The sequence below is a fragment of the Gekko japonicus genome, unplaced genomic scaffold, assembly GCF_001447785.1.
Source record: "Gekko japonicus isolate JY-2015 unplaced genomic scaffold, Gekko_japonicus_V1.1 scaffold1322, whole genome shotgun sequence".
NCBI lineage: Eukaryota > Metazoa > Chordata > Lepidosauria > Squamata > Gekkonidae > Gekko > Gekko japonicus.
The window spans coordinates 171,347-189,073 of record NW_015172044.1 but is presented as its reverse complement, the minus strand read 5'-3'; the positions used below and the strand labels follow the sequence as shown (position 1 = coordinate 189,073).

The following is a 17,727-nucleotide window of genomic DNA, read 5'->3' as shown; positions in this document are numbered from 1 at the left end:
CCACACATCCATTTGCTTGAACGTTTGTAGTCCCATTTTTCCAGGACCATACACGTGCATGATGACTTTATGCTGAAGCCAGTGCTTTATGGTCGAATCTGCATTTGCATTTCGAAGAAGAAGAAGAGATTGGATATATACCCCGCCCTTCACTACCCAAAGGAGTCTCAGAGCGGCTTACAAACTCCTTTCCCTTCCCCTCCCCACCACAGACGTCCTGTGAGGTAGGTGGGGCTGAGAGAGCTCTGACAGAAACGGCTCTTTTTCAAGAACAGCTCTTATCAGAACTGTAGCTTGCCCAAGGTCATCCAGCCAGGTGCAAGTGGAGGAGTGGGGAATCAAACATGGTTCTCCCAGATTAGAGTCCGCGCACTTAACCACTACACCAAACTGGCTCTCAGTTTAAATCAGTTTCGTGCTGCTGTGACGCTGTCTTTCTCTATGCTTGTTTGAAAGTTGTTTGGAGAACATTCATTTAAAATGGTGTGGAGGTGCAATGACAGTGGAGTCACTGTGAGGGGGCAATAAACATATGCAGACATGCACAAGTATGCTAGCATTGTTGAGGTACGAAACCGAAAGCAAATGTAGACAGCTTTTTTGAAGACGGAGTCAGAAGGCTTGGACACCGGTGGGAAAGACACACGCAGATTGGACCTATTATGTGATAACGACTCCAGTGTATGCATCTCAAGAGTAGATAATTTCTCTCAGCCCTAATGTTTGCATGGTGCTGTTCACAACAGGCGTGGGTAAAGAGCTGGCCCAGTGAAAGAAGTGGTTGAGAGGGGCTGCTGTAAGGCCCCAGCACACACTGAGGCTGGCACTCTTTTGTCACAATAAAACCGACATCACAAAAAGCTCAGATTGCATCTGATAAGAGAAATTGTTGAACAGAAGAAATATATTTAGTAGGAATGCATAAGTCAACACTGAAGTTTATCTGAATACTTTTCTTTTGGGCAATGCTTTTTTCTGGGTTTTTTGTTTGTTTGTATGTTCTTAAGTGCTGGTACTCGTACGTAAGGTTGCAGCAATTTCCACTGATTTCACCCTCAGGGCTTAGAAGAACGCCCCCATCCTGAGGTGCCAGTACTCAGTACCAGTGAGTATTGTCACACACAAAATCTTTGTTTTGGGGAATTTGAGAAGCAGTCCTTGGTCAGGTCACAATACACACAAGGCTTCTTAAGAAGAAAAGTATACAGCTTGTGGCGAGGATGACCTGTAATATGATGGCCACTGACTTATAGTGTAATCATACTCCCCCCCCTCCATGAGCCCAAGCCAATGAGCACATTTCACACGTGTGGGTAGCAGAAGCAGGCAAGCAGCTAAGCGCCCAAACCGTTAAGTTTCCCAGGCAAGTTAATTTGCAGCTGGAGAAAGACAACAAGGTCAGGCCAGAGATAACAGCCAGAAGCTGGACAGGGAAGAGCTGGGAAGAAGAAGAGGTGGGTGCACCCCTCCACATTCCAGTTCTATGACGGGGCTACCTGACAGACCTGTGGGAATTAATTTCCTTTGAGAAGAGTCCTCATTTTTTAGCTTAATGCCCCAGTATCTGGGAATTATGGAGCTGCGGTGGCTCAAATGGTTAAGACGCTGAACTGCAGACTGTGGAAGGTCAGTAGTTCAGCAGTTCGAGGCCCGGGTGCCACATGATGGAGTGAGCTCCCGTCTCTAGTTCCAGCTCCTGCCAACCTAGCAGTTCGAAAGTGAGAAATTGCAAGTAGATAAATAGGGACCATTTTGGTGGGAAGGTAACAGCGTTCCGTGCGCTTTGGTGTTGAGTCATGCCGGCCACATGACCACGGAAACGTCTTCAGACAGCGCTGGCTCTTCGGCTTGGAAACGGAGATGAGCACCGCAACCCTAGAGTCGGATTCGACTGGCTTTCGAGCAAGGGAACCTTTACCTTTACCTTTACCTATCTGGGAATTACATGTCTGAGGGCAGTGCTCTGACCTTCAAGTTGCCCTCTTTTTAAAACAGAGATAGATGTGTGCTCAGCAGGTTATCTGTGTAAGCAGGAAAAATGTACATCTTCCTGTAACCTCTTCCTGGAGCCAGGTACAAGAGTTCTAAGTCTGCAAATAGGCAGCATATTTACATACTAGTGGGGACCCAACTCAGTGCCAGCAGTGGTCCTTGGAGTTTGAACAAGATTGGTACTATACATTCTGACTAGCAGCAGCAGCTCTCTGGAGTCTCAGGAAGAGGTCTTTCACATCACCTTCTACCTAATCTTTCTAACTGGAGATGCTGGGTATGGAACCTGGAACCTTGTTGAAGCAAAACAGATGCTGTACGATTGAGCCACAGCCCCTCCCTCAAGTATGATGAAGTACATTGGTTTGTTTTTTTAATTCATGTTTGCTAAGAGGGAGAGCATGAAATGAAATCATGTGGCAGGACTACTCTATAGGTGATTTCTTGTGTAATATCCCTGATTAGGACAGTGCAAACAATCACTGAAAGGCTACATGCCACACGATCCCAAATGTGTAACCTAAGGGTACCTTTTAAAATTTATTTGTACTCTTTATAGTTCACCTTTCTCATTGAGTGCCAAGGCAGATTACATAGTGAAAACAAGGAGAAATCTGTAGCAGAGCTGAAACAAAGCATAAGCATTTAAACATGAGATGTTAAACCATGCAGGAAGTACATAGTAGGAGCATCCTTGTAGCAACAGACAGGTGTTATGAGGAACTGGTTTGTGCTCATCGGCCATCCATTTTGTTATCACCTGCTGAGTTTCATATGTATAGCTCTGTCAATAATAGCGACAGTGCTGTTATATAAATGATGTCAAACTCTTTTTTTTTAAAGGCAAAGTAAAGGTAAAGGTTCCCTTGCTCGAAAGCCAGTCGAGTCCGACTCTAGGGTTGCGGTGCTCATCTCCGTTTCAAAGCCGAAGAGCCAGCGCTGTCCGAAGACGTTTCCGTGGTCATGTGGCCGGCATGACTAAACACCAAGGCGCACGGAATGCTTTTACCTTCCCACCGAAGTGGTCCCTATTTATCTACTTGCAATTTCTTGCTTTCAAACTGCTAGGTTGGCAGGAGCTGGAACTAGAGACGGGAGCTCACCCTGTCTTGCGGCCCCCGGGTCTTGAACTGCTGAACTACTGACCTTCCACAGCCTGCACTTTGATTGTGAGACAGTGCTATATCTAACCATGCAGTTCTTCTAATGGAAGAGCTGCTAATTCTGCCAATTTCTGCTTCCACAACAGATTCCCATTTTACCTCCTACGCTACTCCTGAGGGTCCACTAGAATTATTGGGAGGGGGGACTCTGTGGGCTTCAGTAGTACGGGGAAGCAACTTAGTTCCACTCTGCAGAGTCTTTGGACAATTGGACACATGCCCGTGTTACCATGATCCATCACTGCTGGAGAACAGTGACATATATACCATGAACACACTTTATTACCACTGATATTCTGTCAATAGTGGCATTGACTTTTATAGAACAGCATATTTATGGCCACTGCATCTGCTGTTCATCACATGCCAACAATGGTGTTTTTACCATTTTGTCTCAGGAAAGCCTCCTGATATACAAATGATGTCACAATTATCAGTGGATATAAAATAGTGAAATTGCAGCTTTTTATAATACTGGTTATATTTGATTGCCTGTTTGAGAACATTGGTCAGTCTCCTTTTTCTATACAGCTTGCTTCAGCTGTTTGCCTCTCCTGAGTCTGTGTTTGTGATCTGTGTTGGGAGGAGAGTCGTGGAAATGTGTCTCCAGGGTTAATTCACTCCTTACAACCTAGATATGCTGGCTCATTTCTTGACTTGCTCAAGAACTGATTGAATTAACCTGTGCTTTCCCTAGTTATCCATCCATACAACTGCAGTAATACATTTTGAAAGTCTTGTATATTTTGTAAATCTATGAGACAATCGCTTTCTCCGTTTTCTTTCTGCTTGATGACTTCTGTAATACAGATCTGGAATAGACTCAGCTCCTTTGTCAGGCTCCTTAGGCAGGTCACACCACACAGGGCTTCATAAGAAGATAACTGTTTATTAGTGGATCCAGTACTAAAGAACACGTGTACAGCTTGTGTCAGGAATGGCCGTCAGTACTAGGGCCTCTGACTTATAATGAAATCAAACATTCCCCCTGTAAGCATGAGCCAATGGATATAATTCGTGTGCGTGGCAAAGCAAGCGGGCATAGCAGAAAAGCCGTTAACTTTCCCAGCCGTAGAAACGGCAGCTGGAACATCTACAAGGTCAGGCATAAGATAGCACACAGTAGCTGAGCAGGATAGAGCTGAGAATGAGAGGGAGGTACCCCTCCACATTTCAGAACTATGACAGGGCTACCTGACATCAGGCCTGTGACCTATTTGAGTATGGACCGCATGGAGGATGATTCTGCCCTGCTCCCTGTGGAAGTGTGAGCTTGATCATGAGTGATGGGAGTAGTTGCAGTCTAACTGTTGTGCTTAACCTCTAACTTATTTCTCTGTTGCTCTCTTCAGCCTTTGATATATCCTGTGTGGACCCAGATCGCTTTTACGATTACATTGTGTGGACCCAGCAAGAGGTGGTTAATAATTTGTTTTGCCCGCTGGATAAGCAGAGTCTCAAAATACTTCAAACTACCTCAGCCTTTAATGTTGATTGGAGCAAAGACTGTCAACCACTTAACCTCAGTGCTTCAGGACGCCTACACAGCACGCTGCACAACACAACACCCTATCTCTCCTTTAAGCACCCAGAGGCTGAGGATTCAGGCAATCACACCTGCACACTCTACTTGAATGAACAGAGAAACGCCTCCTTCACTATTCGACTGGTCATGGCAGGTGGGTAAAAGAAGTGGGGGAGTTAACTGCCATTTTAATTCTGAAGCAAAAACCTTGCACTTTTCCCTCCTCTGATACAAGTGTTTCTAGATAGGTCCTTTCCCTACTGGTCTGGCTTAGTAGTCAGACAACGAAAGTCATGAAATATCTAAACATGAAGAGAAGGTTTTTTTTCTTTCTGTAAAATATCAATTCACATGCTCCAAAAAATTATGGGTCTTGGTTATCTGAGCTAGTTCATCCAGTTGTATGGTTCAGACGCTGCTCTTCCAGTATTTGGTAAGGTTGTGTCTACAGCCAAAACTGTTTAGTACAGTTGTTGTGTGGCTGTCGCCAGAAACTGATTTTTGCACTACTTCCTCCTATCTGACCTGGGAAGGTTCAGCAAGGTAAAATGTGCAACATGATGTCATTGTGCTTTGTGATTTTTCTGCCACCACTGTGTTTCATTGGCTGCCACATTTGGGGCTGGAGAAACTAGCCGTGCAATGACATCACGTCACTTTTATTTTTCCGTACTGTCTGCTGTAACATACAAATTCCACCCTTTCTTTGCTGCAGTGAGCAAATTGTGGAAGTAGATGTCCATCTGCCTATGAGAGAATGGTAGACGTTTAGTTCTCTGTGTGTGTCTGTTCCCGTTGCACATGTTGGGCTTAGTCCTGATTAAATTTCACAATGACAGAATGGAACTTCCCCACATCCCTTCTCCCACTGCAGCCCACTGATCTCTACAGAATGCTCTTCCTGGGGGAACAGGGGACCTTGAGGAGTGCTATGAGAGGGCTCGGCAGCAGGAAGGGAGGAAACTGGCCAAAACTGCTAATTTGGTTTGAATCCGATCCCCTAATATCATGCGAAAGAACAGCAAATACAGTTGTAAGAGCAGGATGAAGTCAAATCGATACAATTCAGTGCAAATTGACCCCCCCCCCCCGCGCACACTAGATTCTCCTGTGGAGGCACAACTTAGGCGCAAAAGAAGGCTTCAGAGTTTACTAACTAGCAGGGGTCATTTCCTGTGGGAGTGCACAGGAGCAGAGCTCCGGCAGTAAGGAGCTCAGGGGGCGGGCACATGCAACAAGCCCCGCCCCCTGCTCCCAGCAGCCCTCAGTCAGGCCACGAGGAGCAAGAAACAGACAGGTAAGTTGCAGAGCCCCCTTCCCCGGCCTGCCTTCAGGTGCAAGCTCTCCCTCCTCTGCGAGGGCAGATCTGCACATTCCCCCCCCCCCCAATAGCTAGCAATCCAAAACAGCCCAGTGGAGCCTGAGCAGTGGGTGTTGCCTCCTGACACACTTCTGGTAATGTCAGGGGGTGTGGCATATGCAAATAAGTTATGCTAATGAGTTGTGCTAATGAGCTCCTGCACCTCTTTTTCTACTAAATGACCCCTGCTAACTAGTAACGATGAGTGGTGGGGCTTGAAATGTGAGAAAAGGTGTCTTGAGGGGGCTGAAAAGAATGCAAATAACTATTATCCCCCCTGCTCCATGTAAATACATGATTCAGAATAGCTGTGCTTGATATTTACTGTGCATGTTGTTCTGGGTTTTGTTTTTTAAATATGCTGCTCCTTATAACTTTATAAATTACTTGCGGTAACGTTTAACAGTAGCTGTGAGCTGTCAGATTTTAAAAAGTGAAATAAATAGAATAGACAAGAGCGAAACCGGAGAAAATATCTTTTATTTTCAATTTGGTATTAGAGAAGAGAAGAGATTGGATTTATACCCCGCCCTTCACTCGGCATCTCAGAGTGGCTCACTACCCTTCACTACCCAAAGGTGTCTCAGAGCGGCTTACAAACTCCTTTCCCTTCCCCTCCCCACAACAGACACCCTGTGAGGTAGGTGGGGCTGAGAGAGCTCTGACAGAAACTGCTCTTTTTCAAGAACAGCTCTTATCAGAACTACGGCTTGCCCAAGGTCATCCAGCCAGGTGCAAGTGGAGGAGTGGGGAATCAAACCCGGTTCTCCCAGATTAGAGTCCACTTAACCACGACACCAAACTGGAGTATAATGTAGCAGTTGGGAACAGATAAGTATGCTGTCCCTTCTACTTTATTATCTTATATGGCACATTTAAACTACAAACTGTGAGATTGTAAATCGTGAACGAACATTTTATTATAGTGTTAGCAACATGAATCAGCCTAAAGTGGTCTGAGGCAGTCCATTGTGAGATTCCTTTAAAAAAAAACCCCACCTTTGTTTTGCTAAGATGCTTTTTTAAAGATTCTGAATGTTGTCCTGGCTCAGCTAAAGATTGGATGTGGGTCCCACAGAGACGTTGGGGAGGCCCTACCAATACATACCTTGTAGAGTTCACATTTTCAAAAACTGTGAGCTGATTGAAGTCGTGGGTAACAGTGAGAGTATCGAACTAGGATCCGGGAGACCCAGGTGCAAATTCCCATTCTGCCATGAAACTTGTTGGCTATTTGCATAAAAGTAAAGGTAAAGGGTTCCCTTGCTCAAAAGCCAGGCGAGTCCGACTCTAGGGTTGCGGTGCTCATCTCCTTTTCCAAGCCGAAGAGCCAGCGCTGTCCGAAGACGTTTCCGTGGTCATGTGGCCGGCATGACTAAACACCGAGGCACATGGAACGCTGTTCCCTTCCCACCGAAGTGGTCCCTATTTATCTACTTGCAATTTCTTGCTTTCGAACTGCTAGATTGGCAGGAGCCGGAACTAGAGATGGGAGCTCATTCCGTCATGCGGCACTCGGGTCTCGAACTGCTGAACTACTGACCTTCCACAGCCTGCAGTTCAGCATCTTAACCACTTGAGCCACCGCAGCTCCATGCAGCTATTTGCATACTTTCCGCCTAACCTTCCTTACAGGGTGTTTGTGAGGATGAAATTTTACTTATTTATTTATTTATTCCTTTGTCTTATATCCTGCCCTCCCCTGCCGAAGCAGGCTCAGGGCGGCTTACATAAAATTTTAAAAACATAAAACAACACAAAATTAAAATCACCGTTAATCATGACAATTAGAGCCATTCTAAAGTGCTGAGGTGCTAGAGCTAATCTTAATAGTAGTGCAATTGCAATAGCGGACGCAACAGAAGATGTTAGGAGTAGTCATCAGGGAATGAACATAGTTGTAATTCAGCTTATTCCATCCAATTTTGCTGGCAACTTAAACTGCTGGTAATAAATTCAGGGGGTCGACCCAGCTAGGCTTGCCAAGTCCCCCCGGGGGGCGGGGAAACCCCCGCCCCAGAGGCCCGTTCCCTGCCGCCGGTGGATCGGGCCCCCGGGGGGAACCCCACCCCGACATCCACGTCACTCGGAAGTGACGCTACCACGCCGGGGGCAGGGGCAACCCTAGGCCCAACAGTTGTTAAGTGTGGCTTCTAATTAAAAGCCTGGTGGAAGAGCTCCATCTTGAAGGCCCTGTGGAACTGTAAAAGGTCCCGCAGGGCCCTGATGTCTTCTGGGAGCTCGTTCCACCAGTATGGAGCTGCCACCGAGAAGGCCCTGGCACTGGTTGAGGCCAGACTGGTGTCTTTAGGGCCGGGGAGGGTCAGATGATTTTGAGACCCTGAATGCAGTGCCCTCTGGGGAACATGTGGAGAAAGGCGGTCCCTCAGGTTTGCAGGTCCCTGACCATATAGGGCTTTAAAAGGTGAGAAGCAGTAATTTGAAGCGAATTCGGTATGTTATCGGTAGCCAGTGCAATGCTTTTAGCCACAGGTTAGATGGGTTCCCGCATGGGGAAACCCATCAAGAGCCTGGCTGCAGCATTTTGCACCAGCTGTAGCTTCCAGATTTGCACCAAGGGCAGCCCCATGTAGAGAGCATTATAGTAGTCCAGTCTCGAGGTGACCATTGTGTGGATCACTGTTGCCAGGTCATTGTGTTTGAGGAAGGGAACCAACTGCCTAATCAGCTGAAGATGGTAAAAGGCCATCTTGGCAGTGGTTGCTGCCTGGGCCTCCATTGACAAGGAGGCATATAGGAGCACTCGCAAACTCCTAACCTCCGGCTCTGGCACCAACAGAGCCCCATCGAAGGTCGGGAGCGGGATCCCTAACCCTGGACCGCTCCGGCTCAAGCACAGGATTTCCTCCTTCGTTGGATTCACTTTCAATTGGCTCATTCTAAGCCAGGGGTGGCCAAGCTTGCTTAATGTAAGAGTCACATAAAATAAACATCAGATGTTTTTCTGCTCCCCCCCCACCTCAGGCCTACCCAGGGAGGGGAACACTGGCTGTGGAAGGGGAGACTGATCAGGGAGGCATGCCTCCCCTTCACTTCCCCAGCTGCCCTGCCAGGAGCCACACAATGTGTGTGAAATAGCTGCATGCAGCTCCCGAGCTGCAGGTTGGCCACCCCTGGTATAAGCCATCCAGCTATGGCTTGTAATGTTCGGTCCAGATCTTCCAGTCTGGAGTCAGACTGGCCGCCCAACATCAGATAGAGCTGGGTGTCATCCGCATCCTGGTGACCTCCCAGCCCATGCCTCCGGGCAATCTGGGCAAAGGGGTGCATGTAGATGTTGAATAACATCAGGGAAAGCACCGCCCCTTGGGCGCACCACAGTCCAGGGGGCGCCTTCGGGACAACTGTTCCCCTACAGCCACCCTTTGTTCCCGACCCTGGAGAAAGGAGATAAGCCACTGGAAGGCAAATCCTTTCGACCCAAGTGTCGGCGAGGTGGTGGACCAGTAGCTGATAGTCAACTGTATTGAATGCTGCCAATAGGTCCAACAACAGCAGCACCGCCAATCCGCCTTGATCCAGATATCTCCGGAGGTCATCCATGATGGTGACAAGGGAGAATGTTCTATGGAAATGTTGAATGTTGCTAAAAAATCCTTGGAGGAATGGCAGGGTAAGAAATTATTTAGATGGATTTCTGGCTAAGAGAAAGAGGCTCTGGTAGAACAGAAAGGAATGCTGATTTAAAGCATACTTTAGTGGTGAACACAACATGGCCTACACTGCACTGTAAGACCCTCGGTCTACCTCTCTATCTGAACAGCAGGTATTTTTCACAAAGGGATACAAGCCGCACCCCCTTTTCCTTTAAAGGAAAGGCTTCTGCAAGCTTATAAAAGGCTAGGCTAAGTTGCATGGATGGATGAACTGGCATCGTGGGAGGTGGAGGGGAAAGAACATCATCCTGGACTCTGAACAGGAATCCAGAGGACAGTCGGTCTCTAGAAACAAAAATGGTCACTGCCAGATCTCAGCTACATATAATACAGCTTTGTATTCCCCTTTTATTCTGAACACCTCTTTATAGTGGCACTTTTTATGCTTCCCAGGGATGGTCACTGTGACTTTTCACTACAGCCCACACTGAGGCTTCTTGAGTCAAATTAAAGGTGCTGAATCAAGGGGGGGGGGGAGAGGATATATATATAAATACAGATGGTTGAATCTATTAGCTTTCAAAACAGAGGGGAAAGTAGTCGGGTTTCATCAGCCGTATACTGTATCAGAATAGGAATAATCATGCCTAGATGCAAGGTCACTTCTTTTCTTTTTGACAGGGTTAAATATTAGGCATAGGATTTGCAGGGTGCAAGCTGGTACCCTTATTCAAAATCTCTCCGGTGATGTGCTGTTCTTTTGCCTTTCTAACAGATCTTTGCAGCGTGCTACCCAAATTCCTCTACCCCTCTAACAATGTGACTTTGGAGTGCGCTCTAGGAAGCCAGTTACCATTGAACTGCACCGTGCAGCTGCCCTTTAGCCAGCACTGTGACCTTGTCCTCCACTGGATGAAAGATGACCTGCGGTTAGATGGTGCTACCACTCAATGGTAAAAAAGCTTTTATGAAGTTTGTGTAAAATGGAGACAACGGATGAACAGGATGTGTAAAAGGAAGGCAATAGGGGGGGGGGGAGACTGTCAAGAAGTCTTTGCAAACTGAATGTTTTTCCTGGGTTAAAATCAAGAGCCATTTTTCAAAAACAGACTTGTACAAGCAATTAGCCTTTGTGGAATAAGGGGCAATTGTGCAGTGTCTGTATATCATCCAGATATAACCAATTGGTAAGAATAGCAAGGTTAACTTTGGGGAGTGGAAAATATGAGTAAAGGTAAAGGTTCCCTTGCTCGAAAGCCAGTCGAATCCGACTCCAGGGTTGCGGTGCTCATCTCCATTTCAAAGCCGAAGAGCCAGCGCTGTCCAAAGACGTTTCCGTGGTCATGTGGCCGGCATGACTAAACACCAAGGCGCACGGAATGCTGTTACCTTCCCACCGAAGCGGTACCTATTTATCTACTTGCAATGTCTTGCTTTCGAACTGCTAGGTTGGCAGGAGCTGGAACTAGAGACGGGAGCTCACCCCGTCTTGCAGCACCCGGGTCTTGAACTGCTGAACTACTGACCTTCCACAGCCTGCAGTTCAGTGTCTTAACCACTTGAGCCACCGCAGCTCCCTAAAATATGAGTACTATATTTTTTAAAAAGACTATTCAGCTTCAGTGCTGGAGAACAAGAGTGTGCAAAGAAGAAAAGGTGGGTCTCAGTGAGATGTTGCTGTGATGGTGGCAGGGAATAACCTTGATAGTTTGTGCACTTCTGAAACATGAATATTCCACCATGTTAGTTTCACAGCAGAGGAGCCAGGGCCACATTATGACTTTTGGCACTTTTGCCTTTGTGGGCCCTTCCAACCATAATAATATCAATATTAAAATTATTTTTGATATAACTTTAAATACTTTAAATACTTAAACATTTTATTTTTTCTGCTTTATGCAAAATTTAATAGGTTTTCATAGGTACAAAAATTTCATTCTTTGCTGAGAAAAAAAAATTTTTTTTGACCCTAAAAGTTATTTTTTCTTCTGATTTTAAAAGAAATTAAAACATTTTCATGGGCTCCTAAAAGTATTGTGGGCCCTAGGCACTGTGCCTATTGTCCGTAATGGATTAGTCGGCCCTGAGAGGAGCACTGTTTCCATAAAGAAGTTTAGTTTAAATTTATATATATCACCAGAAGTGTGTCAGAAGGCAACATCCACTGCTCAGACTCCACTGGACTGTTTTGGATTGCTAGCTATGGGGGGGAGGTGGAACGTGCAGATCTGTCCTCACAGAGGAGCAAGAGCTTGTACCTGAATAAAACTTGGTCTTAAAGGTGCCACTGGACTGTTTTGGATTGCTAGCAATGGGGGGGGGGGAACGCGCAGATCTGCCCTCACAGAGGAGGGAGAGCTTGTACCTGAAGGCAGGACGGGGGGCTCTGCAACTTACCTGATTGCTTCTTGCTCCTCGTGGCCCGACTGAGGGCTACTGGGAGCAGGGGGTGGGGCTTGTTGCATGTGCCCGCCCCCGGGGTCCTTACTGTCAGAGCTCTGCTCCTGTGCGCTCCAGCAGGAAATGACCCCTGTATGTATGTATATATGTGTGTGTGTATATATATATATATATGTGTGTATATATGTGTGTGTATATATATATATATATGAGAGAGGTGATCACCAGGAATGTCATGATCATCTACCAATAGGTGGCCATGAACTCATGCAAAGTTCCATACATCATTTAATATTAAATAATGGGATGGAAATGCTGGTTGGGAGGAATAATACTTTCCCATCAGCAAAGATTTACATTTTTAGCAATAAGGAATTCTCTGTTGCAACTACACAGTGGAAATGCTTATTTGAAAGAAGACATTTGGATCTACAGCAAGTACTGAGCAATCCCAGCCCATTCATAGAAAAATAATTCAGGAAAGTCCCAAATAAGGTGAACGTTTGCAGAATAGAGACTGAGCAGTCAATTTTCTATCATACAATACCTTCATGCTATAATAATGACTGTATTCCTAGAGCGTTGAATAATATATATAGAGCGTTGAATAATGATGGTGCTCATGGCCCATCCATGTTCAAAATTCAGTGTTTCATAAAGAGACACAGGGCAGAGCTCCACTAACCCGCTCTTCAGTCAAGCTCTTAGCAGGAATTCCGTGGTGTTTTTTCCAATCTTTTTCTTTTAAATAATATAAACTCAAATCTTTTTGATTCGTCAGGTTCAGTGACAATGCAACAGAGATCTTTATTTCCAGCATTTTGGATGTGAATGTGACTACTGATGAGAATTGCGGCGTTTTTGCCTGCGTGGTTAGAAACAGCACAGCGGTTTTCACACTGCAAAAATCAGGTATTGTTTCATTATATTGCAAATGGGACTGGTTCTTTCTTGAAGGACTTATTAAAAGACTTTAAGAAAGATTCTGCCTACTGCTCCATGTATTCTACCTAGATAAAAGTCCCACCAGTATTTCTAAAACATCAGGGGAGGACAAAATATAGCCTTGTTGTATGCCATCCACATGGTGATACTATGGCCGAATCTGCATTTTCATTTTTAAAGCAGTCTTGATGCCGTCTTTCTTTATACTAGTGTGATGCTTTTTTCAAAGTGGTACGAAAAAATCTGCTATTTTTTTCTGCTTCCTGGCCGGGAATGTTACTGTTCCCCTTCTTCTCTAGCACGCCCAGCATTTGCCGGCACCCATTAGCTTTACACAAGGCAATAAATTACTTAAGGCAACAAGCCAACAAGCTATAAACTTCTCTTTACATTCAAAGAGAAGGATTTTCTCAGCTTTCAGTTTTGCCCAGCTTTTGGTTAAACAAGAAAGCAAAAATAGCCAAAAAACTGTAAAGACTGGGTGTTTAGTTTGCAGAATGTATGTATGTATGTATGTAGAAGGGATCTTTCTCTAACTTTTCAGGCAATATAAAAATCACAAAACAAGATAAAATAATTCACTCTTAGCTTGTCAAACATTCCTCTATGTGCCGTCAGAAGGTAAACAGAGCAGATAAGCCTCCGATTAGCACTTGGGGGGGCTTAGAGTTAGGCTTCCCAAGTCCCAGGGGGGCGGGAAACCCCCGCCCCAGAGGCCCGTTCCCTACCACCGGCGGATCGGGCCCCGGGGGGAACCCCACCCCGACGGGCACGTCACCTGGAAGTGACATGACGATGCCGGGCATGCTGGGGGCGGGGCCACGGTCATCCGAGGGAAAACTCTATGGTTTTCCCTCGGATGGTCATGGCCCCGCCCCCAGCGTGCCCGGCGGCGTCATGTCACTTCTGGGTGATGTGTGTGCGGCGCGCGCTTTGCACGCTCAAGCCGCCAGCCGGGAGTCCTCTGCTGCGGCGCGACGCTGGACTTGGCAACCCTACTTAGAGTGCTTTTAAGTACATCCATTTGAGCTGGAGAGAAGCCGCAATCATGACGGAGCCGAAACCATAGGACAATAAAATAATCCAGACAGCAGAAATTATAACAGTGCAGTCGGAGAGTGAAACCCAAAGAGACGTGGACATCTTTTTTGGAGACGGAGCGAGAGTGTAGCCGAAGCAGTGGAAAATACCAATGCAGATTCCACCTATGTGTGGCTCTTGCTGCTGAAGATGCAGAGGCAGCAACAATAGAGCATTAATGTGGCAATTTCTCCCTCTCTTTCTTCTCTTCAGCTCCCTACATCTGCCACCCCCCATAGCTACTGTACAATAATGTTATGGTTCTTTTGCCACAACCTACGAGCTCCTCTGAATTCCCAGTTTTCATTTTTAAAAAAGTAAGCCCTTTTCACAGCACGATTAAAAAAAAAAAAGGAAAGGTGCACTCTTTATGCTGCAAAAAGGTCTAGAGACTTACGTTTTAAAAGGAGATTGTCGTACTAGATCATTAAAACATTATTGTGCTGTAGTGATCTGGAAACTGCTGAATAAAAACGTAAAACTTGAAAAAGCTCTCCACTGGTGGTAGTTGGTGGGGAATAGTGGCTATATGGAACTGATAAAGAGAAATTGGCACCGATGTGTGGTAGAACTTCAAAAATGTGCACTTTGCCATCCAGACAGGATCCAAAAATATCATATCAACCCAGGTTTGGGAAAGATTACATCAAAGCAGGGGAAAAACTCAGGAAGTAGACAGTTTGGTTATGATACCTTGTGGATGTTCTAAAGAACCGACCTCCAGTCTAGATGTGAAACTAAAGCAAAATGTCATTGTGGAAGCACCCCAGATCTGCTGTCTTGTTTGGAGGGAATGCAGTTTTGAAGATCGTGTTCAGAAATGTTGTGTGTCTCAAAGAATTTTGGAAACTATTTCAGACTTTCCCTTCTCTATATAGAAATTTGATTGCTCTTACTTCCTTAGCTGTAGAGGCAGAATATTTGCTGCTATTTTTTTCCTTTGCTTTTATACTGCATTTATTTATTTTTGCTTGTTTTTTGTTAGTAATGCAACATTTTATTTAACAGGAAACAATCAGCGATCACACAGTGAACTTAGCAAGTCAGAAAAAAACTGTGTGGAGGACACTTAAGAAAGGCAAACAATACTGAAAAAATTTACTAATAGGTAACTCAATAAGGAGTAATATCACAAACACAATAATACTAATGAATATTTGCTAATAGGTAACTCAATGAACCTTTGTATATTCTTAGTTCTTTTAAAGTATTTTTTGTAATCTTCGAGGTTCTTAATATTCTTGCCTATACTTAGCCTCTACTGAGGAAGACTTTTGAAATGAAGGTTTGAATATCCGGAGTCTTTGTCCATTGCAGACTTACCTGTTGGATTATTTATTGTATTTTGGGGTGTGATATTACTCTTCATTGAGTTACCTATTAGCAAATATTCATTAGTATTATTGTGTTTGTGATATTACCCCTTATTGAGTTATCTATTAGTAAATTTCTTCAGTATTATTTGCCTTTCTTAAGTGTGCCTCCACACATTTTATTTAACCTCACTGTGTGTTGCATTGGCACATCAAAGACTACACCTGCTCCTTGGATGATCCTGCCTGCTTTAAAAGGTTATTTTACCCTAATTGCAGCAGGGTGGCTAAAGGTCTCCAAGCTATATTTTCCAGTTTTCAGAACTGCCTGCAGTAAAAGCTGCCTCAGGTGCTGGCTATGTAACCCTGTTGCAAGCCTAAGACCCTGTGTTGGTTTTAGGGATTCAGTTTGCAAAGCAATCTTGTGGTACCATCATCTATGAATCTGACGACAGAAATTACCACATGATGGCACCAGCATACAATGAAAACCTTCCTGACATATTAGTCACTGCTTTTCCAGTTACTCTGCTTTGAAATTAATTATGCATCCGGACAACATGTTTTTCTGTTTCTGTTTAGCATGCCTGAAACTTAAAAATCCTCTGTCTGGAAGTTCCTTTGGACTGCTGAAACAATTTCAAGATTGTAGCTTGGGTTTATTCTAAAATAACATCATGATAAGTGTTTAGATCAGGTTTCTTCTGCAAATGGTCTATTTAAACAGTGCCTTTTAAAATTGTTATGCTAGAAGTCACTGTGAAAGGGTTACATACACACACACACAAAAGAGATTTAGTTAGCTGTGAAGGCTATGGAGAATGTAGTTCATAGGGGTGGGGCTTGTTGCATGTGCATGCAACAAGCCAGCACAAAGCAAAAATCTGTAATCTCGGCTCATTTGATTTATTTCTGCAAACATGTCTTGTGAATAGGGATGCTTACAAAATCTGGAATAACATGGTGCTAGGATAAATTTGTTTTTTTAATAGCTTCTGCTTATCTTCTCATCATTACCTACAATTGCTTGTTTCAATATCTGTTTTAATCAATCAATTGTTATCTCTTTGCTAATATGTAGTTGCCCCCCCCACTCGTTATTGTTATATTACTCGATGCAGGGGTCATTCCGTAGAAAAAGAGGTGCAGGAGCTCATTAGCATAACTCATTAGCATAACTTATTTGCATATGCCACACCCCCTGACAGCACCGGAAGTGTGTCAGAAGGCAATACCCATTGCTCAGGCTCCACTGGACTGTTTTGGATTGCTAGCTATGGGGGGGGGGGAACGTGCAGTTCTGTCCTCGCAGAGGAGGGAGAGCTTGTACCTGAACAAAACTTGGTCTTAAAGGTGCCACTGGACTGTTTTGGACTGGGGGCCCGGGGGGGGGTGCTCTGCAACTTACCTGGCTGCTTCTTGCTCTGACTGAGGGCTGCTGGGAGCAGGGGGTGGGGCTTGTTGCATGTGCCCGCCCCCTGGGCTCTTTACTGCCGGAGCTTCGCTCCTGTGTGCTCCTGCAGGAAATGACCCCTGACTCGATGCATTTGTCCTTTAGAGACCACACCACCCTGCTGAGCATCCCACAACCACTGTGCAGACTTATACAGAACAGTGCTATGAACAAAGTTCTTCTCTTCCTTTCTCACTTCCCATGTACCATGTAATTGACTGCTTGTCATGTATATTGAAGGAAGTGCCCTTTTCTGTTACAGTTGAGGCTGCTGGACACTTGGGTGCTGTGCTAGTTGCATTCTTCATCCTGACACTGTTGCTGCTAACGAGCGTTACATACGTGAAGTGTCGTCTGAATGTGCTGCTGTGGTACAGGAACCGTTATGGCGATCTGGAGATTAATGGTAAACCCTTGGGGTGGGGTGTTACTGGCCTTTCCCCCTTGATTAAGAGTATTTTATGCTATGGGAAGTAGTTGAGGGGATTTGCATAATGGAATCTTGACTCTAGCACCAAGACAGTCTACGATAGCTTCTCCCAAAGGAAAGTTGTACGATGGTAGAACTAAAGTGACATTACAGTCTTCCTGCCATATCTGAATGGGATCCAAGCATTCAGTGTGAGGGAGGGGCAAGGCTCCCCCCCTTTTTGTAGTGCTTATGGCAGTGTAGCAGTGCAATCCCAAACAGTTACACCCTTCTAAATCCATTGAACTCAGTGGACTTAGAAGGCTGCAACTTGGTTTAGGATTGCACTGTAGTTTAGTTTACCTAGCACGTCATTCATTTGCATGGGATCTACCTCCAAGGAGAGTCTAAGGCAGGGGTGTCAAACATGCGACCCGGGGACAGGTCAGGCCCCCGGAGGGCTTCTTTCA

At 45.2% G+C, this 17,727-nt stretch overlaps 1 protein-coding gene across 1 annotated transcript in view; it reads left to right on the top strand.

The window, feature by feature from the left end:
- Nucleotides 1-17,727, top strand: part of SIGIRR (single immunoglobulin and toll-interleukin 1 receptor (TIR) domain) — a 49,716-nt gene that overhangs the window by 12,690 nt on the left and 19,299 nt on the right. The window contains exons 3-6 of the mRNA XM_015420703.1: nt 4,508-4,834; nt 10,433-10,610; nt 12,839-12,969; nt 17,111-17,254. Of these exons, the coding sequence (XP_015276189.1) occupies nt 4,828-4,834; nt 10,433-10,610; nt 12,839-12,969; nt 17,111-17,254 (460 nt within the window). The 5' untranslated portion in view covers nt 4,508-4,827. The remainder of the gene's footprint in view (nt 1-4,507; nt 4,835-10,432; nt 10,611-12,838; nt 12,970-17,110; nt 17,255-17,727) is intronic.